A 20,926-nucleotide genomic window follows, 5' to 3' on the forward strand; every position below is an offset into this window, starting at 1 on the left:
ATTTTGATTGAGTTTTTTGAGTTTTTAGTTTTTGGAACATCGGCACAGTTTAGGCCATGTCGCGCCCGTAATCCTTCAAGGATTACTCTCCCTTTATATCACCAGAACTAAATTCTATACAGTTAAATCATTAAAAGCAAGGTCTATTCACAGTGTAAATAGTAAAGTTAGTGAAAAAGAACATAATTAAACATGTATTTTAATCTAGAACACAAATTAACTTAATGTAGATCTACATCTAGACTCTATAATCAGCACAAACATTTTACTCTCAAATAGCAGACATTTGTAAAAAAAGTGAAAAAGCTTTTTTAATAGTGTTTGTTGGACTAGTCCGTTTCGTTTCTTTGATTAAAAAGTATTGGGCCGGAAGTCGCTTTTTTTAATTATTTATTTTATGAGTATTTTACCCAAGATCTGTGTTGTTTTTTTAGGACTAGCTTATTTCATGTACCCGGCATTTTCCGATACACAATTCAATACACAAAGTAATTGTTGAAAAAAATTGTAGTGATTTTAAACTTTAAATGATTACTTAAAAAGGTGTTACTCTAATCAATTTGAATATTATTTTGTTATGAATGTCACTGTTTATTTTGTGTCTGTTCTAGTTAAATTTTTCTTGAGTAAAGGGGTCGTTTTTCTCCTAATGGGTATACCTGATTTCTCCAAGCAGCCTTAGTAAAATATTGGTCCTAAATAATGCTATGTTTATAAACGAAAAATCGCATGGCTGCATTATGATGAATGTACGTGTTAGTTCAATATATTTTATATTACTAGGTAACTATAAATAACCGCATAAATAGATGTAAGTTTAATTTTTTTTTTCTGTTAGATAAAGTCATATGGTAAATTTTTTTTGTTTATATCCTAATTCTAAAAATGAATAATAATAGAATTATACAGTAAAAATAATCACTAAGTTTTTCTTTTAATAGTTTTGAAAGTCTAACTGAGTTTGTGTTTTTGCAGATGTACACAAGCTACACTATGAGTCAGTCCATCTCTTCTGACTATTTAGAAATGAGTGTAAAAATGTAGGCTTCGATATTTTTAGCCTGAATTTAAGAAGTTACAATCTTCAAACAACTAATATATTGCCTCTTCCATAAAACTTTGTACTTATAAAATAAATTTATCCTGCTTGTATATTTAGGCCCTATTTAAATCGATCCGGTATCAATGTATTAAGTAGCAATAACCCCGCAAAAAAAAATTAAATGAAAGAAGATTGAGATATACATATATTTTTGTGACGGTACGCACCGGTACGGGGTACAGGCACCTGTTTTCAATGTCGGGAAAAATGATTACTTTTCTTGTAATTCAACGTTAATTGTTAATTTATTATTAGTTGAAAGTTAGGCAATCTATCAATGTGTACTGGAGCCTCTTTTTTATTTTTACAAAAAAAAAAAGCACTTTATATACTTTCAGCCGACATGCTGTATTATTAAAAACACCTCTATGTGAACTTCTCAATCATCTAGAGTCTTAGACAGTCATTATTCTAGACTAGATTTAAGTAGAGTCTAGACCTAGATTTAGTAGGCCCATTATTATAAAAAAAAAATAATCAGTCATTATAGACATCATTCGCAATTTTATTATTAGGTCTAGGCATTGAAAAGTAAATCTATTAATAAACTATAATAGGTCTAAGTCTAAGTACTAACTTATTAAATAAGTCATTATAAGTAGAAGTATTATAATGAATATTGTATAGATCTAGATTGACAAGATTATAGATAGATCTATGGATAGATTTCTAGTTTAGTAGATTAAGTATAGAGTATAGTAAACGTATTACAGTATTATTAGATCTATGTCTTATGTCTATATCTAATAATCTAATAATTACAAAAAATTTAGTCTTTATTAATATCTAGACTTTTTTCTAATAAAAACTGACTATAGGCATAGCATAGGCTAGACTCGGCAATCTAGTCTCAAGATAGAATCTATACTATTACAAGATCTATTCGATTTTTATATATATATCTAGACTAGAAATAGATTATAGATCTAAATATACTAATGGAGAGATGATATGAGGTGTTAGCTAATAGCGTTGCACAAGAAACAAACCTAGGTTTTTCTAAACTCTAATACTTGGTATGTTATAGTAAAACAGCATCTACCTAAATAAATCGTAACTATCAATCAAAAACCTATATTTATTGTAGTATATATAGGTCTGTAGTTGTATTTTATATAGCCTTCGTAACTTCTTCTATAGAGAAATGACTTTTGTAATTTTTTTTTACTGAAAATTGGGCTATTCGCGTCTGACACATATATAATTTTTATGTTCAGCAACAAACCCTATTGACTTTAATGACTAATGTACTTACCAGGCCAATACTCTCGGAGTTCACGTTTCGACTCTAAACAAATATTACAAACAGCCCGCGAAAATTCAAGGACAGAAATGAATCAGTGCCTATGGAAAAATCCGTTGGAATCCCTCTCGCGCCGTTTACAAAGTTTCCAAAATAACTTCCAATTGTACGAATATCTTTTTTTTTTGTCTCTAAGTTTTCAAAGGATAATGGATTCATTAAAATTTATATAAAATATTTAAGTATTTTTAAAATTATTATACCAAACATTAAAAACAAAAGAAACCTAGGAATAATGATTAAAGGCCCTTTAAAATCGGCCACCTGGTGCAATGCAGACATTTCCTAATAGGTTGCGGCGTCCCCGACTGTTGTATACTTTAGTAGATATAGATTCAAATAGACACTTTGTCGACACTAGATCTAGAACTCTCTAGATCGAAATCTATAGCTCTAGAATCTAGATCTAGGTCTATAGATCTGGAACTAGACGAGATTTAGATCTAGAAATAGAATTAGTAAAATCATGGCTTTAATGTCAGTGGAGTCACAAGCATAGAGAGTATCGATGTAGATGATGTTATAGATGACCTTTGCTGCACAAAAAGCACGACGTGAAACGATATGAATTGAGATTTGTCACTTGTGCATTATTTCGCCAATAAACAACAGTAATTTTCATTAAAATATTCTTAATGATTTATTTTTTAAATTTTACTGATATACTGTTCCTATTTGATTGTAGGCTTACATATTTGTATCTCATGTCATGAAGTCGAATGTCAAAATGCAAGGGACCTCCAAAGAGGTCAATCCCCAAGGGCCCCCCAAAAGCTACGACCCTGTATATATTGTTAAGGCCTAATGGTAGTGAACATTACGTTTTCGTCCGATTTTCTTCTTAATTTTAAACTACTGTACACACTTAACAAATAAATCTAAACCTGGACCAGGAGCTAGGCTATTGCCCTCATAATTTATAGATGTAAAACTTTGGTTCAAATTGTTAATACGTTTATAACTAATTCTAGATCTGGACTATATTCTTGAATCCTGGCCCATGAGTACTTGCTACGCCACTGATTCAGTCTGATTTAGACTTGTCGTCAAGTGTATAACGATAATATGTGAAGTCTATGTGTTATAAAATAGTCATTTTTTTTTAAAAAGAAAACAAAACTTATGACAACAGTGAAATTCGTATCAAAAATCTTTTTTTTTTTTTTTAACAAAATATAAGTCAGTATTTCATTCAATGAGTTAATTAATAAATGAAAAATATATTTCACAATAAGCTATTAATACTTTTTGCATTGCTAATTTTGATGCAATTTTTTTTTACCAATACGCAAGCTATAAATGAAGCTTGAGCTATTAATAAAGAAGTCTGTGATCTTTTTTAGAAAAATAACCTTCCTTGAATTTTTCAATAAAAAAGTTATGTAAATTTATGGAACAAATGCTTTCATAGTTGATTATAAAAATAACATTCTTCGTTTTCCGAAAATAAAATGGCCGTTGCATCAGAACTTTTGTAGATCTAAAGTATTAGGACCGAAATTTTAATATATTTTCTAGTTTGCTAGATCTAAACGGGACGGACGTACTGATAGACAGACAACATAAAAAACATAGCGGCTATTCCCTTATCGGGGGCCGCTAATAAAAAAAGATATTGATTGTGTTCTCGATTTTAGATTAGTTAAACTTGTCAAGAATTGATGCATTTAAATTGTTCTATTTCAGTATGTTCCTGAAAGCAAGAAATGGAATTTTACCATGAAAGGAATAGACCAGGCTGTAAATAACGAGGCGCAGATCGTCGCAACATTTTTTACTTCCAATGAGGATAGTGGCATATATTTATGCTCAATAGACGCACTAAATATGAATAGTTTTTACGAAAATAATTTTAAAATTAATGGAAGTCTCGTAGTAAGACGTAAGTTGAATAAACTTATGTGTAACCTTTAACCTCTTCACACATTCACCTATCCTAAGTCTGCTAGATCGTTGGGGCGTCACTCAAAATTTGTCGGCCGTCTTTCTCCATTTCTCTCTGTCTTTGCCTTGGATAGAACCTCTTTCAACGGCAGCGCAACCATTCTTTTAAAAAAGAACATTAACATTTAGCTAGCTATTTCTCTCCTAAGCGATTATCGAACATCGAATTAACCCCGAAATTTAAGTCGATTCAAGGATCAACTCGTACATGCTTGACACGTCTATTGTTTCTTTTTCTTTTCTATTTTAATGTTTATAATTGTTTTAAATAAAAAAAACAACATGATTACAAATGGTGGCCCCAATCAAATCCCCCCCCCCCCGGGACCAGCAATATTCAAGTTATGGTATTTTGAAAAACGTTTAATTGTATAAAAATTCAAAATAAAATAAATAAATAAATATGGCGTTATTTTTCACTTAAAAGCAAACAAAACCATATTTCATTAATAATACTCTTCCAAAATTCTGGAATAAATATTTAAAGTAGAGCTCCTTTGAAAGCAGAGCTGCGTTAACTAATCACTAAGAACAACACAGAATCTCTCTTATTCTCTACATTGTTTTTGATCCACAGTTTAGTTTGCATGAAACGCAAAAAAAAAACAACAACAACAACGAATTGAAGAAGCATGTATGATAGTTCCAAATTTAAAGCTGCTTTCTATTATAGTTACAAAGTTATGAACAGTTAAAGACAGTTAAAGACACATTAATTCATTTTTCTAACACAGTTTCTTTTTTTTTTTAGACATTTTGAAAAGCATATAATAAAATATTATCTGCTCCAAATTTTAAGATGCCATCGATCATAATTAGGGTTAGGGTTACATAGTTAGGGTTAGGGCTACATAGTTAGGGTTAGGGTTACATAGTTATGATGAATTAATGGTACGGTCTCATTTCTAGTCTCAGTTTCTTAGACACTGTATATAGTCCATTTCGATACAGATGAAACGCCCTAATTTCTCTCACATTTGACATAAAATGATAATATCACTACATCAAGCTATATACAATTAGATAATTTTCGTGTATATACCATAATACGTTAATAACAAAGTTACAAAGACAGTTTATGTGGAAATACATACTTTAAATCGGCCCCCGAAGTGGTTCACCTAGGCAGGTAAAATGGCAGGTTTCTACTTTTTCAGAAATAATATCAGAATGAAATTCCATCAAAGGCAAGTGACACAGAAGAATAGAGTAAAAAGGTTGAAAGATCTTATGTGGTGCCCCAATGGTCCAGCAGACCAAGGGATAGATGAAAGTGAAGGTGAAGTTGATATGAACCTGGCCTTAGTGGTGTCAAATAATGATTATCTAATTGATCTATCCAGGTCTCAAGGAATAAAAAAAACATTTCCGGAAAAAAAATCCTTTAGTTCAGTTAATATCATGGGGGCGTTATGCAGTTTACGGGATATTCTAAAAAAAATTCTTATCGATTGTTGTTTTAAATTATGTTCAAATTTAATGCACATTTAGTAGATTTTTTTCTCTCAAAAGTAAAATTGTTTTTTGTAAATGTGGTAGTTAGTATGACAGAACTTACTTAACTTAGCAATACAACTGTAAAAAAAAAATTGACAAAAAATCTAAAACCGTTTGAATGCGTTAAAAATATAGTAAATAATCATCTCCCTTACTAAATAGCCTGCTGTGTTTGTTGCTATTAATAGTGAATAGTTGTAAAAATGGTGTATTTTATAAAATAAAAAACTGCTTGCATAGTTGAATAAAAAATTGTTTTTGTCATTTTCAGAAAAGAAAAAAGGAAAAAGTAGCCATTTAATTAGAACTTTGAAAGGTCTAAAATATTATGATGACGGGTATTTAATATCTTTTCTAGTTTACGAGATCTAAACGTGAAGGACGGACGGACAGACCACACAAAACTAATAGCAGGCTATTTCCTTTCAGGTGCTGCTAATAAAAAAAATGTTACGGTACACAAGTAGATCTACATTTTATACCTAGATGGTTATGTAGATTATTTAATGTTATTTTTAGCTTATTGATCTTGCCCTATTCATCAACGCATATCTTAAACTAATATATTTTTTTATTTAATTATACGTAGATCTAAATCTAAATGTTAATATATAATATAGATTGAGATTGAGATCTTAATCTAGAACAATAGTCGATGCCTAGTTACCATCTTGGTGAGGGGCGGTATAGGCGATCGCTCTTTACATTCGGCCTCTCCACCCCCCGCCCTTGTAAGTTGGGGGCGGATGAATTTTATAAGAGAAATCCCACAATTTATATACACATTCTTCAATTACGTTACTTATGTTAATAACATATAATAATGAATTCTATTTTAAATCATTTTTGATAGTAGTATGTTGGCCGATTCGGAGGGGTGGGGGGCAATTGCATCAATTTCACCCCTCGACACTTAACTTTCTAGGGGTGGGGCGGTCATATTTTTTTTCAGATATTACAGTTTATTAACATAATTAGTTGCATATCTATATGATAAAATCTACATATTGATATACATGTTAACTTTTCTTTATATTATGTCGTTCCCCTTCTGATATCTTAGTCGCTTTTGTGGTGGTGGGGGATTGGGGAGGTCGATTGCATCTACTGCCCTCCAACACTCTACACTTTTGAGTGTGTGTGTGGGGGGGGGGTAGTGCTATTATTTAGCAGAAATCATAATGTGTGAACAAAATTAGTTGAGTATCTTTATTAATATTTGAACCTGTTCGTATATTTTGTTACCCACACTCTAATCTCCAAATAAATCTTAGTAAATATGGTTAGGGCTATAGACATAATCGCATCTATTGTATTTGCGAAAAAAAATTATATATATATATATATGTGTGTGTGTGTGTGTGTACATAATTAATCTTTATTACATTCTGACCCTTTCGGAATACGTTTATTGTTTATTGTAGACTCCCCGCCCTTGCTAGCAAAAGGGTCTGGGGGAGTTCGCAGCGCTCCCCCAGCGCGGGGCGAAGCCCCGCCGCCGAGCACTATTTCTGGTATTGAAAGCCAACAAAATGCATAGTCTGAGGTATCTACAGTGCATTATCTTGCTATTAAAAAGTTTTATTTCAAAAACATAATGTGCTATTCTTACTGACTTAGACCCCCTCTTATTTTGCGTAATTCATTTTGTCGGAAAACATGTCCCGCAAAACCTCATGCGACGCTCTGTCACAACCTTACTAAGGATTCGACTCCCAGTTCGGCATATGATTTCTTTGATTTAGCCATCTTTGTTGAGACACATTTAATGATTTTCAATTTCGGTAGAAGACTATTCACAATTAATGGAGCCCAAGCCACTGGTAGAAATTTGTAACCTTTCTTGACTACGCTCTTGGAATTACATGCCTGTATTTCGCTTTAGATTTTATATGGAAAAGGAAAGTTTTTTCGTCAAATCATCTGTTGAGGGGTTTTAAACTAAAAAATCTCTTGTTTTTTTTTGTTTTGTTTTTAATTCAAAACCCCATTTAGCTACGATCATAGAATTTGGTGACTGTAGTTTGCTTTAAAATAATATCGAAGAGAGAGGTTTTCAACTCTAAACGCTCTGTAGGGGAATTTTAAGCTCAAAACCATCTGGAGGGGTTTTAAACTTTAAAGAAAAAGCCATCTGGAGGAGGGGGATTTAAACTCAAAACCCCTTTGGCTACGCTCATAGATTTTATAGTGTGTAATTTGCTTTTTTTTTTTATATTGAAGAGATACTTTTTAGCTTCAAACCCCAACTGGAAGGAGGAGGGGGGTTAAACTCAAAACCCCTTTAGCTACGCTCATAGAATTTTGAGTGTGTAATTTGCTTTTTTATATTGAAGATGGGGTTATCGTAAATTTTGGATGGGGTTTTAAAATCAAAATCTTCCTCAACTGTGCTGTTGGAATTTGGGGATTGTTGTTTGCATTTTTTTTTGTTTTGTTTTATAGAAGAGGGGGATTTAACTGCAAAAACCTCTGGTAGGGGGTTTAAAATTCAAAACCCCCTGTAGGGGGTTTTAAACTCAAAGTCCCCTGGTAGAGGGATTTGTATCTCAAAACACCCTGATAGGGGTTTTTAACCCCCCCCTGGCTACGCCCATGTATACAATGGTTTCACATATCAATACGTAGTTTATATTATATAGATATTCAACTAATTTTGTTCATAAACTATGATTTCTGCATAAAAATAGGACCGCCCCCCCCCACTCAGAGGGCTAGAGCGTGGAGGGCAGTACATGCAATCGCCCCCACCTTACCAAAATCGGCCAAAATATCAGAAGGGATCGACATAATATAAAATTTATATATTAATTCAACTAATTTTGTTCAAAAACTATGATTTCTCCATAAAAGTAGGACCCCCCCCCCACTCACAGGGTTTTGGTGGGAAGGGCAGTAGAGGTATTTGCCCCCCCCCCTCCCCCATCGGCCAACGACATTATATAAAGATCGGTTAAAATATCAATAATAGGTTTTAATCATATATATATATTTAATTGATTCTGTTAGCAAGCTGTGATTTCTACAAACAAATTAAACCGCCCCCCCCACTCAAAAGTTTATGGGGGGGGGGGGGGGGGTCGGAATCGATGCCATCGCCCCCTCTCGACCCCACCAAATCGGCCAACATACTAGAAGGGGGGAGCGAAATAATCTAAAAATAGGTTGAAATATAAATAATTAGTATATATTATTAACATAAGTAATAAATTCGTATACTAATTGTGTGAATTCTATACTAAAATTCGTTATATTTATATGTTACCTTGGCTCCATCATATCCAACAACATTCTACTGGATAAAGACATAAACAACAGGATAGCCAAAGCAATGGCCACCATGTCACGGCTGCAGAATAGAGTCTGGGACAACATATTGCTGACTAGCAGTACTAAATGCCCTAGTCTACCGGACCTGTGTGTTGAGCACCTTGCTGTACGGAAGTGAAACATAGTCAACCTACTCATGGCAGGAAAAAAAGCTGAATGTCTTCCACCTCCGATGCCTAAGGCGGATCTTTAAAATAAGGTGGCAAGATAAGATAACCAATGAGGAAGTGCTACAAAGAGCAGGGTGCCAGGACATCCGCTCTGTTATCAGCAGCAGACGCCTTGGCTGGCTTGGCCACGTTCGTAGAATGCCAGTAGGTCGACTTCCACAAGACATTCTTTATGGCGATCTAATAGAAGGCAGGAAAGCCGCTGGTCGCCCACTTTTACGGTATACGGATGTATGCAAACGCGACATGAAGCTCTTCAAAATCGACACTGGCAACTGGGAAGAGGTGGCACTGGATAGATCCACTTGGAGAGAGAGCATAAAGAAAGGCTCACGGATGGCAGATGTCATACACAACAGAAGCAGAAAGAAGGGTGAAAATGCAACCGCGCCTGGTGATTGTATATGCCCACCTGTGATCAAGGACTGGCATCTTTAGTCACACAAGAAGTTGCAAAGGGAAAAGATCGTCTCTCGAGACGTAAAATGCCACAGAAATATATATCTATATAACATTATATGTAGAGTTATGGTTTACTGGGCGTTAGTGCTAGGGTTTGGAACAAATCGCCCCCCCCCACCCCCTCAAAAGTTCCGGATCCGCTAGTGCTATAAGTTTAGATCTAAATTTACAGGCAACAATATTATTCATTTAGAATAGGGTATCCCATGTAACAACGGTAGAGACTGTGTTTATTGTTAGAAGCTAACAGTTTTATTTATGACCTATTATGAATGAAGATTGAACAAATGACTGTTGTTAAATCAGGTGTGAGACGCCATTCCGACAAACGAATGGTTACATCATTTCTCGATTTTTCTTATTTAAAAAAGGTGATAATTTTAAATAATAATATATTTAATTTTCTTTTTTAGATTGCTCATATTGTCGTGCGCTCGTGAAGTTTTCTTTGTATTTAATATTGATATTTTAGCGTATAGGAAGTAGTTTTTTTTAGGTGCGTTTTGTTGTCTAGAATATTGTGTATGTGTGTGTTGACATCATCCTAAGTTCCCGCAAGAGAGAGTAGTAGTGTTTTATATAACATTCACATGTTTTTTAATACGTTGATGTTGGACAAATGAATTAATTTTTTTCAAAGGTACGAAAGATCATTTAGGTGCATCATCATTCGGAAAACGCTTCCACCTTGCGTTTCCTGAGTTATATTCTGAAGTAAACTGTTCAATGTATACTAAAGAATTTAAATCTTTCAAGGTGAGATGTAAGAACTATATGTTCTTGGCTGCATAAGAATACGTTTGTAAAAATGTTTATTCGAAGCTAAAAAAATATTGTTACCGTATGAAACAGTCTCAGGATAAATGTATTTATTATCTGTTTTAAATCTGAAAACATGATATACTTAATATCATGCCAAGAGAAGTAAAGACATTTTGTTACTTTTTGTGTAATTTAATTAAACATTACATATTTTGAACATTTATTTTCTTCTGAAAACAGAAAATGTAATATTAAAAATATTCAATAATTGTAAAATTTTTTAATCAATTTTATTATTTTTTATTTCATTTATTAAATTCAATTTAAAAAATGCATCTAATTAGCAAGATTTTTAAATTCTAATTTTCTTTATCAAAAAGCGGTATATGTTTTAGCATCCACATTATCTTGATTATCTATAGTTACAATAATAATAATTATCTTTAATATCCGTGAGAAAATTAGTCTTACGATTTCGAAAAACAACACATAATTAGAGCAAACATTTGTTATACATAAAACACTGAAACATTATCTTCAAATACAAAAATAAAATGTAATAAAATACTCAGAAAGACACAAAGATAAAGGCACATTCCTCGTACCATTTGCGACCATAAGAAACAGATCTGCAGCATCATCTACTCCTCGTTTGACACGTACTTCCTGAAGAGCTCAATGGAACTTCTTCATGATACAGGCGTTGTCTATTTGGTTCTCTGTTGATAGGTCTGGTGATATCCACGTTGTCTTGTGTATTCGTTTGTGTGGGAAGACAGTTCCTCCAATCATTAAGCTGCTCGTGGCATACATTTCTGCAAATATCTCTCCATTTTTGTTCATCTGACCTAGTCCATGATTTTTCATGATATCCTATTATCCTGTGTTGTAATTTCCAATCATAGTGTTGAAGACGCTCATTATTATAAGAATATTCTTTTTAGGTCTGTATGATGGTAGTCAACCTGTTGTAAAAATTATTTTCCTCTCCACTGTCGATTTTGGGGCGTAGAATTGAACAATATCGAAGTTAAACCTTTTTTTCACTGTGTGGAACGAGGCTGTTATCATACGTGGACCATGCGCTTCCCATCCAAAAAGTGTTCTCTGAGCCCGCATAGACAGCACCAGGGCTACTCCCTGAGTGTGTGTAGTCTCTTGCTTATATCCTGAATATAAAGGTAGCTCACCCGGTCGGTCTTTGTTTATGGACCCGGAACCAGTCTAACTTGTCTCGCTGATTCCTAGGATGATGATGTTGTACATTTTCATCTCAGCTGCCACTTGCGCTGCCTTCCAAGTCTCATACATCGTTTGGACGTTCCATGTACCGATGATGGTGGTGGTGGTTCTTGTAGAGATGATGCTCTTCGGCCTGTCAGCTTCCAGATGACTCTGGCTTTCATGCGTCATAAATATTCCAGCTGGAGGTCCATCCTCTCCCAGGTCCGTGACTTTTTTGTTGATTTGCTGTTTGGTGTTTCTTTAGCTAGTAGTTTTTCTAAAGGGTAGGGTAGCTAGCCCTAATACCAACTCTTCTCCTTTCTCAGCCGGGCTTGGGACCGTCCTATGGCAATGTTATTGCTGTTGTAGATCATTGGAAGGTACTGCGTTTTATCAGTGAAATAGTACGCAGAGTAAATAATTAGTCGAATTAATTTGAGGACAAAGTATATATACAAATATTTACGAGTTTTTTTTTTTGGTTGGGAGGGGGGATTTAGAATTTACAATGAGAACTTTTAATATCTGAATTATAAATATGACCATGTCACTTGTATTACAACTTTTTTATTTTAATATCACATTTGAGACTCACTGTGTAGAGGAATAGATAGTCCTCGATTGGAACTACATGCCCTTAAATGTGGCAGTGTGCCAAATTTTTCCCTGCATAATTTGATATTATTTAAACATAACTACAATATCATACATAGCTTTTATTTGTCTTTAATCATTTATTTTAGGTAACGCTAACAACTGCATGGTACTCTAAAGAGGTGAAGCCTGTTATCTACATGCTAGAAAATAGTCATCCGACAAACGCTATTCTTATGCTACCAGTTTCGTAAGAATTTAATAAAGTAACTTAGTTCAACCTATATTACAGCTTTTAAATCCATTATCTACTATAACAACGTTCTTTAAACCGTCATAGAAAACGACGTAGATTTATTTCGTAGTTCCCAATTGATTAGTAGAGAAATATAGCCCAATAATTTCTCAGAAAAATTACGGGTGGGTAGAGGGAGGTTGGAGAAGATCAAAAGAGCAGTTGTCTTGATAATACTGGTGTGTTAAAGCATCAAACTGAGAGACTTAGTTTGAATTACGGTGAATATCGGGATTTGGAAGTTCTGGATGTATAGGGCGACACTGATTCTTATGGGTAATAGGTTTAAAAATAAATGCGTGTGTCTTTGAGTTGGCCACATGTTTTCTTTACCTTCAGTCATAACAACAAATGTAGTTTTACATCAGCTGTTCTTATAGATAGTATGGTTTGGAATACCTAAGTTGTAAGTTACATTATTAGAATAGATTAGTTTGTTGTTTCTTTTGATATTTTAAACACACTTAACAAGTAGATTTTAATATGAAATTACATCTTCTATTTTCCTATTTCTTCTGATATAGTTAAACTCTTTCAAACATTCACAAGTGAGATTGGACATTTACTCTCCTACCTTTTTTTGTTGTGTTTATTCTAGCACACCAGAAACATGTTTTGATTTCTTATAATGTATACTCAATTCAGTGGTTCTAAAATTGCAGGACTTTATATATATATATATATATATACAGGGCTTTTAGTGATGGTACGCACCGGTACGGCGTACCGGCACCTTTTTGAAAAAATTATTACTTTTATTTTATTTTAACTTATATTATTAATTTTTAGTAGTTAAATGTTAGGCAATCAACTACTGAGTACCCGCACCTAATCACTTAGTACAGGCACTTATTTTTTTTTTTTTTACAAAAAAAGCACTGTATATATTTTTTTATACATATATCTTAGAATAGTTTTCGATTGCATATAAATTTACCTCTAAATTTCATGAAATAGATTGTATTTGACTCAACATTATTCAAAGACTTGGTTAGGCCATTATCTATACAAAAAAAAAACAGAGTCAATGCCATTGTGTCTACTTAGACCTTTATGTCACTTCTTAAACTGCTTAAGAATGAAAAGGAATCTAGGAGGTCATCAGCGCTTGCATAAAATCATCAACAAACCATCGCGCTAAGTGTACTAAAAGCCTTAGGAAGATCGACAGTGGAATCTACTTAATCAACAGAGAACTAATTTTGTATCATGTCGCCGCAGCCGTCACGCCACTACACGGAAGTCGCTGCATAAAAAGTCCTGATGCTTACATACAAAGTGCATTCTTTATAAACAAACATACGTGTTTTCTTTTAATTTTAGTAGCTAGTGTATCAGAAAACCAAATGTAACTAGTATTTATATTTATCGTGAACATTTTTTGCACATTTTATAAATAGATTTGACTAAGTTATACTGAAAATTTTGTTGTTGTTGTTTTTGAATGAAGTGAAGTCTACTGAATGCTTTATTATGAACTTCTTCACTTGGTATACCACTCGCTATGTACACACTACATCAATGTCTCTAGGTCAATAAAAGGATTGTAAGGTACATTTATTATAAGCTAAATACAATGATCTAACAGCACATAAGGTAGTATTGTTACTTTATATTGCTACTATTTATTATTTTTCTACACAACACACGGTGTTCCCTTTTTTTTCCTAGTATATCTTTCAAATATTTTTACTTGTATATTCCCAAACAGAACACAAAATGTCTACCAGCTCAGATTCACGTACATTTTGGAAGCAGAGTACGAATTTCAAGTCATGTGTTACTCCCTGAATAGCCGCACGGTCCCACATTCGGTCATGATGGCCGTTCCAGTGAAGGGATTTGGCAGGGTCTTTATCGTACCATCGATACCGTAAGCACTTTAGACATAATAATATATTAGTTTGTAACCCGGGATTCGGGATGCTAGATACTTTTTTTGTTTAAGATTAGGTTTTGAGAATCCGGTTTACTCTTTGTTTCTATCAGTACTTCTCGTTTAAAGTTTAAAATAACATAAATAATATAGAACTAAAGAGTTAACTAATATTTGGTAGGTGAACATACAAAAATGATTTAGTAAAAAAAGAGAATGGACGTCAAATTGTCTCCAAGACTAACACGATTTTTCAAAATCATATATTTTATTTAAAAATTGTGTTTTACAAAATATATATTTTAGATCACACACATCCAAAGTGGGGGGGGGGGGCGGTAAGGGTGATCGTCGTCCCACTCGGCGGACGAATCTTAGTAGAGATATAATACAATTTATATACGAATCTTATATTTATGTTAATAATAAATATACTAATTAGATATATTTCAACCTATTTGTGGATTATAACGCCCCCTCCCTCATGTATGTTGGCGGATTTGTTAATGTTGGGTAGGACGATTGCATCGATTCCGTCCCCTCCCGACCCTTAACTTTCGAGTGGTGGGGGTGGGCGATCTATAATTATTCACATCATCACGTGTTGCTTAGATATTGAGTCCGACGGAACTGTTCTCATTAACAGGAGAAGTGGCAAAGGTGAGTAACTGGCGCCTTCACCAGTAAGCTTGGGCTAGCTACCCACCTAGGAGAAAACAAACCTCTGAATTCAAACCTCTGTTGCCTTGCAGCTATACCCAATCATGGGAAAGGCTTCAGGAGTCAACCCTGAGAAAAAAAATTAGGAGCTGGCGATCCTAAGGCAGTTTACAGCACCCAGTGCTACACCCTGGCAGAACCTGCGATGCCGCTGACTACAAACTGTGTAGTGCAAAATGTGTTTGTTTTCGAAGGATTTTTTTTGTTGAGAATTTGATTTGTAACTCTAAAATTTTGCTTCAACAGATTTATTGAATATGTGACTTTAAAGTTTTATTGTAATGTCAGATAAGATTTCTTCCAAATCTTAAAAAGAGGAGAGGGTGCGTTTAAAGTAAATTTTATTTATAGTTGACATTAAAGTGAATACTGATAATAGAGCAAAGTCTTATAACGACTAGATTCTACTAGTAGACATATAGTCTAAATCAAAAATATAAAAAACCGTCACATTAAGCAGAAGTAGCTATTAAAAGTGTCAGTGAGTTGGCTTTTTTTTTTGGGGGGGGGGGGTGTCACAGTCTAGTTTTAGAACCCCTGTGACACGAAGTGACACTCAGTCACCTATTTTAATATTCCGTGCTGAAAGCACGAGAATAAGTTTTAGGGACTCTAAAATAAGGGTCAATGTTAATCAGTTAGTGAAGAACTCCAGCAGAGAGTGGCTGTAACATAGTTTTCTCTGTCTGTAATGTATACTGTGACAAATTTGAGCAAGTGTTAACTTAAAAGATTTCTTAGGATTAATATTGGTATTATTTCATTGATGTGATTACTTACATGAGCAGCCAGTATTTATTGTTATTTATTTTGTGTAATTAAACTTTCCTCGTCTGCATCTGTGGAGTTACGTTCCATATATTTACGTGTAAGTGTGTTATAGGCTTAATACACAGTAATGCTACGCGATGGCTGAAGTGGCCAGAGCGAAGGCTTGATAATTACGAGGCAAGAAGAGATCTCAACACATCACTACACACTAGAGTTGTACCCAGCAACATTCAGCTTGACATTTGGTAAACATACCGGTCTTCAACCTGACATTTGGTGGCCAGTAAAGGTGTCTTAAAAGACAAGCGAACCTGCACGTTCTCAACGAACCTCATTCACCTTTCAAGTAAACAGCGCAAGATTACACCTTAGACCGGAACATTTTTTTTCTCAAGATGGCGTCTTATCATGGACTAAATCCAGACTGCTCATAAGATCTGCAAGGCAATTAAGGTATTTACAAGGCATTGCTGTCCAACCTGTAATAAAGCAAGCCATAAAACATCACTAGATCTATATTTGAACTCGGTGTCAAAACGCCACAGAACGCACTTGCCTGATCGCCACTGGCTAGACAAGACTCCAACACATGAAAAGTCATGTTGAAATTCAGTTCCAAGTCAATTTTTTTGCTAATTCAAAAGAAGAAAAAGTTGTCATTACCTTCAGTAAAGATCTTTATATCACGATGAAGATTAGAACTTAACTTTTGGTTTTCACAGCTTTCAGCCTTCTGTTCAGGTTATTTCCGGAGAAGAAGATTTATCCGTGACTGTTGAAATATCATACACCACAAAAGATGGCAAACAGGTGAAAAGTTTTCTAACTCAAAAAGATTCCAAAGGAATAATATATTTGATAAGAGGGTAAGAGACATTTGTTTTTTATTAAAGCAAACATGATAGAATATATGCAAACATGATAGAATACAATTAATAATAGTTAAAAACGAATATTTATATTATTATTTTATATTCCAAAAACACAACTGTTAATAATAATAAAAAAAAGTACTTAAGTCAGAAGGTAAAAAAAGTAATGATAATAGATTACAACCCTTCATAAATTGATGTAAGTCAACAGACTGCAGACTCCCATTGCGCCATTGTGCTGGTTTATTTGTTTAAGGCAGACTTCCAATATTCGATCTTGCACGTGCAATAATGTGTTTGGTCTTAGACAAAGAAAGACAAGAAGTGTTGATATGGATGGTTGGTCATTCGCTGTTTGAGAGGAACCAAAATCATTGGCGCTATAAGTAATCTGATGATCAACTTAACTAATCCCCCCTAAATTAGTAAATGTAGGATTATGAAACGCCCTTGAATGATTAAAAAAAAGTTTTCGACAAAAATCTAAAACTGTTAGCATACATTTGTTACGAAAATGGTGAATCGAGCTCTCCCTTGTGTCTATAGCCTCGCGTGTTTGTCACTATTAATAGTGAATAGTTGTAAAAATGGTGTATTGTTATGAAAATAAAATGCTTGCATAGTTGATTATCTGATTGATCTAATTGTTCTGTATAGGCTTAATCTCTTATTCAAATCCTTAAAAATAGAAAAGCCACAAAATTTCTGTAAAACAAAAAAAAATCATTTATCTTTAGTTAAGTGTTCCATAGCAGCCATAGTGCCGCACTGCAGGTCACGCCATATAATGAAAAACAACTTATTAATGGTTGTTTTAAATTATGTCCCACTTATAAGCATACTAAATAGATTAAATTTTTTGCAAACGTAGTAGTTAGTATGAAAGAACTGAAGCTAATTGTCTAAAATTGTTTGCGGTCTGTATAACCGTACATTTTTCCTCCTTTAAGATTTAAGGATGCAAAAAAAAAAGTGTCTATCCAAAGGTGCTATGTACAGAATTCAAAAGATAAAAATGTGTATCCAAAGGCAGGGCACCAAGTGGAGAGGGGCACCAAAATTCCCCAGTGTGTATTAATTTCCTATTTCCCTGAGCTTTTCAGTAAAAAAGACTAATTGTATGGACACGAACAAGCATAAACTACTGTATTTTAAACATGAACTAACGATTTATAAACTAGTCATGTCGCTATTTTGTTTCATCTCCTTGACTATTTCTTCAATACAATGTAAGCTATAGAACAGTTTCAATCTAATTTACTAGATTTATTTCAGACACACGGTACATGTTGTTACTGCACTGATCAATGCTCTGTAATATAAGGAAGAAGAAGAAGATAGGCCAACCTTTTTTTACTTCATTGTTTAGTCCACTGGTTTAATCTAGATATTGAGTTTACAAATATATTTCTAAACTCTAGCTCTAAACAATTGTCTTAGTTTATTCATTTCTTTATGATTCTTTATAGTTTAATTTTGAAAATAATTCTATTGTAATGTCAATATTTTTAAATAAGCTAACCTTTGTTTTCTACGAGTTTTATTTTTACTTACTAGTTAATTGTAATACTGTAACGTAAACAAAATGATGAACAGTGCTCGATACTGACTAGTCTGGCTGGCGCCTCAAAACCCTTTTAAGCTCAGACGGAGAAATCGGCATCTCTGGTTCTCTCCGGTCTGGGTAGACTATAAGGGTGGTGGGTAGCCTAGAGTCCCCCCTTTTGTAGCGCTCGTAGGCCGTAAGTACTGCCCTCTCCCTCCTTAGATTTAAAGGGGCCACCTTTGTTAAGATTTCAGCAGCGTTTGTTGGGCTTGTCCGAAAGGTGCCACAAATGAACCATAGTGCCTGTGATTGTACTCGGTCGAGTGATTCGAGGGCAGTTTTACTAGCATATACTTGAACTCTATAGCTGTACTCAATTTGTGATCTGACTGCCCCTAAGTACAATGTGCGTAGCATGTAAGCTTTGGTACACCCCACTTTGTGCTGGCCAGCTTTCTTAGTAACGCTAACTTCTCCGAGGCTTTTCTTTCAACTTCCTGGACGTGCTGGAACATTGACAACTTTCTATCCAGGGTTACCCCTAGATATTTTGGCGTGTTTTCACGTTGGAGTCGCAGACCACCGAGTTTAAGCTCGAATGGAGCCTTAAGAATGTCGATCCCTAGGCTGAACAGGGACAAGGTCGTTTTGCAACGTGTATCTAAATCTGTCATTTGTCGCAATACGAGGAGATAGTTTGGAGGTCTGCTTGCAATGCCGCCTGTATTTGGTCGGCTTTCTTCCCGGTTGAACAGAGGACAATGTCATCCGCATAAAGCAGTTTCTTTGACCGCAGTGAGGTGCGTTTCTTAAATTTCTTAAGTCTAAAGAAGCATCGAGACAATTTCAAGTCACATCATTGCCAGAGTCCACCGACTAAAGGCGAGCTGTTATTGGGTATGAATTAACTGAACAATTAAAAGCAACAAAACAAGATGAGACGGTTATCATTGAATCCAGAAAAAAATGATGAGGCCGACATCCTGAATGATGAAAAAGAAGAAAATACTTCAATACCGCAGGTTCTAGAGACTAAAGGACAGCACACAAGCATGTCTTTAGTACACTCCTCAAAAATTCATATGGAAGAAGCTGAACCATCAGACAGTGTAAACAATACAGAAAGCAGGATAATAAACTCTAGACTGAACGACACTGGAGATCGGCCTGATGTCATCACATATAATATTCGCATACACCTTGTCACTCAAGAATCTGAAACAGTTCAGCGTATGGACAGTCAATTATCAAGAATTAGCAAAAGGAAAGGCTAGAAAGCTTTCAAAGGCTTGGTTTTTCGGAACTAGCCTTAAACGTTTAGTTGAGACCCGCTGGAGCGCCAGAGGAGAAGCCTTCAAGATGGTTAGGGATAAATTTTATAAAATTATAGAAACTCTGGAGACATTAACTAGCAGAGATGAAAATTCATCGACTAGATCTGAAGCAGGTGGATTATTGGTTGCTATTCAGTCTTTTAATTTTCTCACCTATCTCGGATTTTGGGCTCCTGTATTAACTGAAATTAATGATGCGCAAGTCTACCTTCAACAACAAGGATTGTCTATTCGAGACTGCTCACTCAAACTAAAAACATTAGAGACATTTTAAAGTAGTAATCGAGAGGACATCGCTGAAGCCAGCATTACCTTTGCCAAAGCGTGTGTTCAGATCTGAGAATCAGTACAGAACTTCAAAAACGTATTGGCCATAAGAAAAAGATGCCTGGTGAGAAAAGTGACTACTCTGTACTTACACACAAAGAAGAGCTACGAAGGGAAATTTATTCTACCTTGGACAGGATTGTTCAAGAAATAATCACCCGATTCGAGCAACTTCATGATGTAGCAGATAGATATGAATTTTAGTCGCTTCCCAGCTATTAAATCCTCAGGTCGAAATCAATCTCGATAGTACTCCTAGCGACATTGATAAAAACGATTTTCTGCTGGAGCGAAAGAGGCTTCAACGGTTTGTCACAGTTTCATTAGAAGCCTCCGAACTTCCAAAACAAGGACCTGTTGAGCTCTTGAAATTTATAAAACCATATCAGCTAGATGATTCAGTCCCAAATATCGTCATCATGATTCGCCTATTTTTGACTATTGCGGTAAACGTCGCTACATGCGAGAGAAGTTTTTCCAAACTTAAACTGATCAAGAATTACTTGCAATCAACGATGACATATTTACGACTCACTAATTTGGCCATTTTGTCCATTGAACAAGAGCTGGTGGAAAAAATTGATTTCGATAAAATTATTTATACTTTTGCCAGCAAGAAAGCGCGTAAAATTCATTTGTAGTATGTTTATGTAAAAGTGATTTTTTGAATTAACAATATTTGATTGATGAATACATATTATTTTGAACAAAAAAGTAAGGTTTTGCAATGTTATTAATTAGTTAGTTTTTTTTTTTTTTTTTGGGGGGGGGGGGGGGCATCAAGATGAGGTACCGCA

At 34.5% G+C, this 20,926-nt stretch overlaps 1 protein-coding gene across 1 annotated transcript in view; it reads left to right on the plus strand.

Moving 5' to 3' along the window:
- The window catches only part of LOC106064646 (uncharacterized), a 64,963-nt gene that overhangs the window by 34,282 nt on the left and 9,755 nt on the right, over positions 1-20,926 (plus strand). Inside the window, exons 3-7 of the mRNA XM_056034360.1 lie at positions 4,092-4,287; positions 10,449-10,564; positions 12,538-12,638; positions 14,395-14,556; positions 16,773-16,916. Of these exons, the coding sequence (XP_055890335.1) occupies positions 4,092-4,287; positions 10,449-10,564; positions 12,538-12,638; positions 14,395-14,556; positions 16,773-16,916 (719 nt within the window). The remainder of the gene's footprint in view (positions 1-4,091; positions 4,288-10,448; positions 10,565-12,537; positions 12,639-14,394; positions 14,557-16,772; positions 16,917-20,926) is intronic.

This window comes from Biomphalaria glabrata, chromosome 7 (assembly GCF_947242115.1).
Source record: "Biomphalaria glabrata chromosome 7, xgBioGlab47.1, whole genome shotgun sequence".
Classification (NCBI taxonomy): domain Eukaryota; kingdom Metazoa; phylum Mollusca; class Gastropoda; family Planorbidae; genus Biomphalaria; species Biomphalaria glabrata.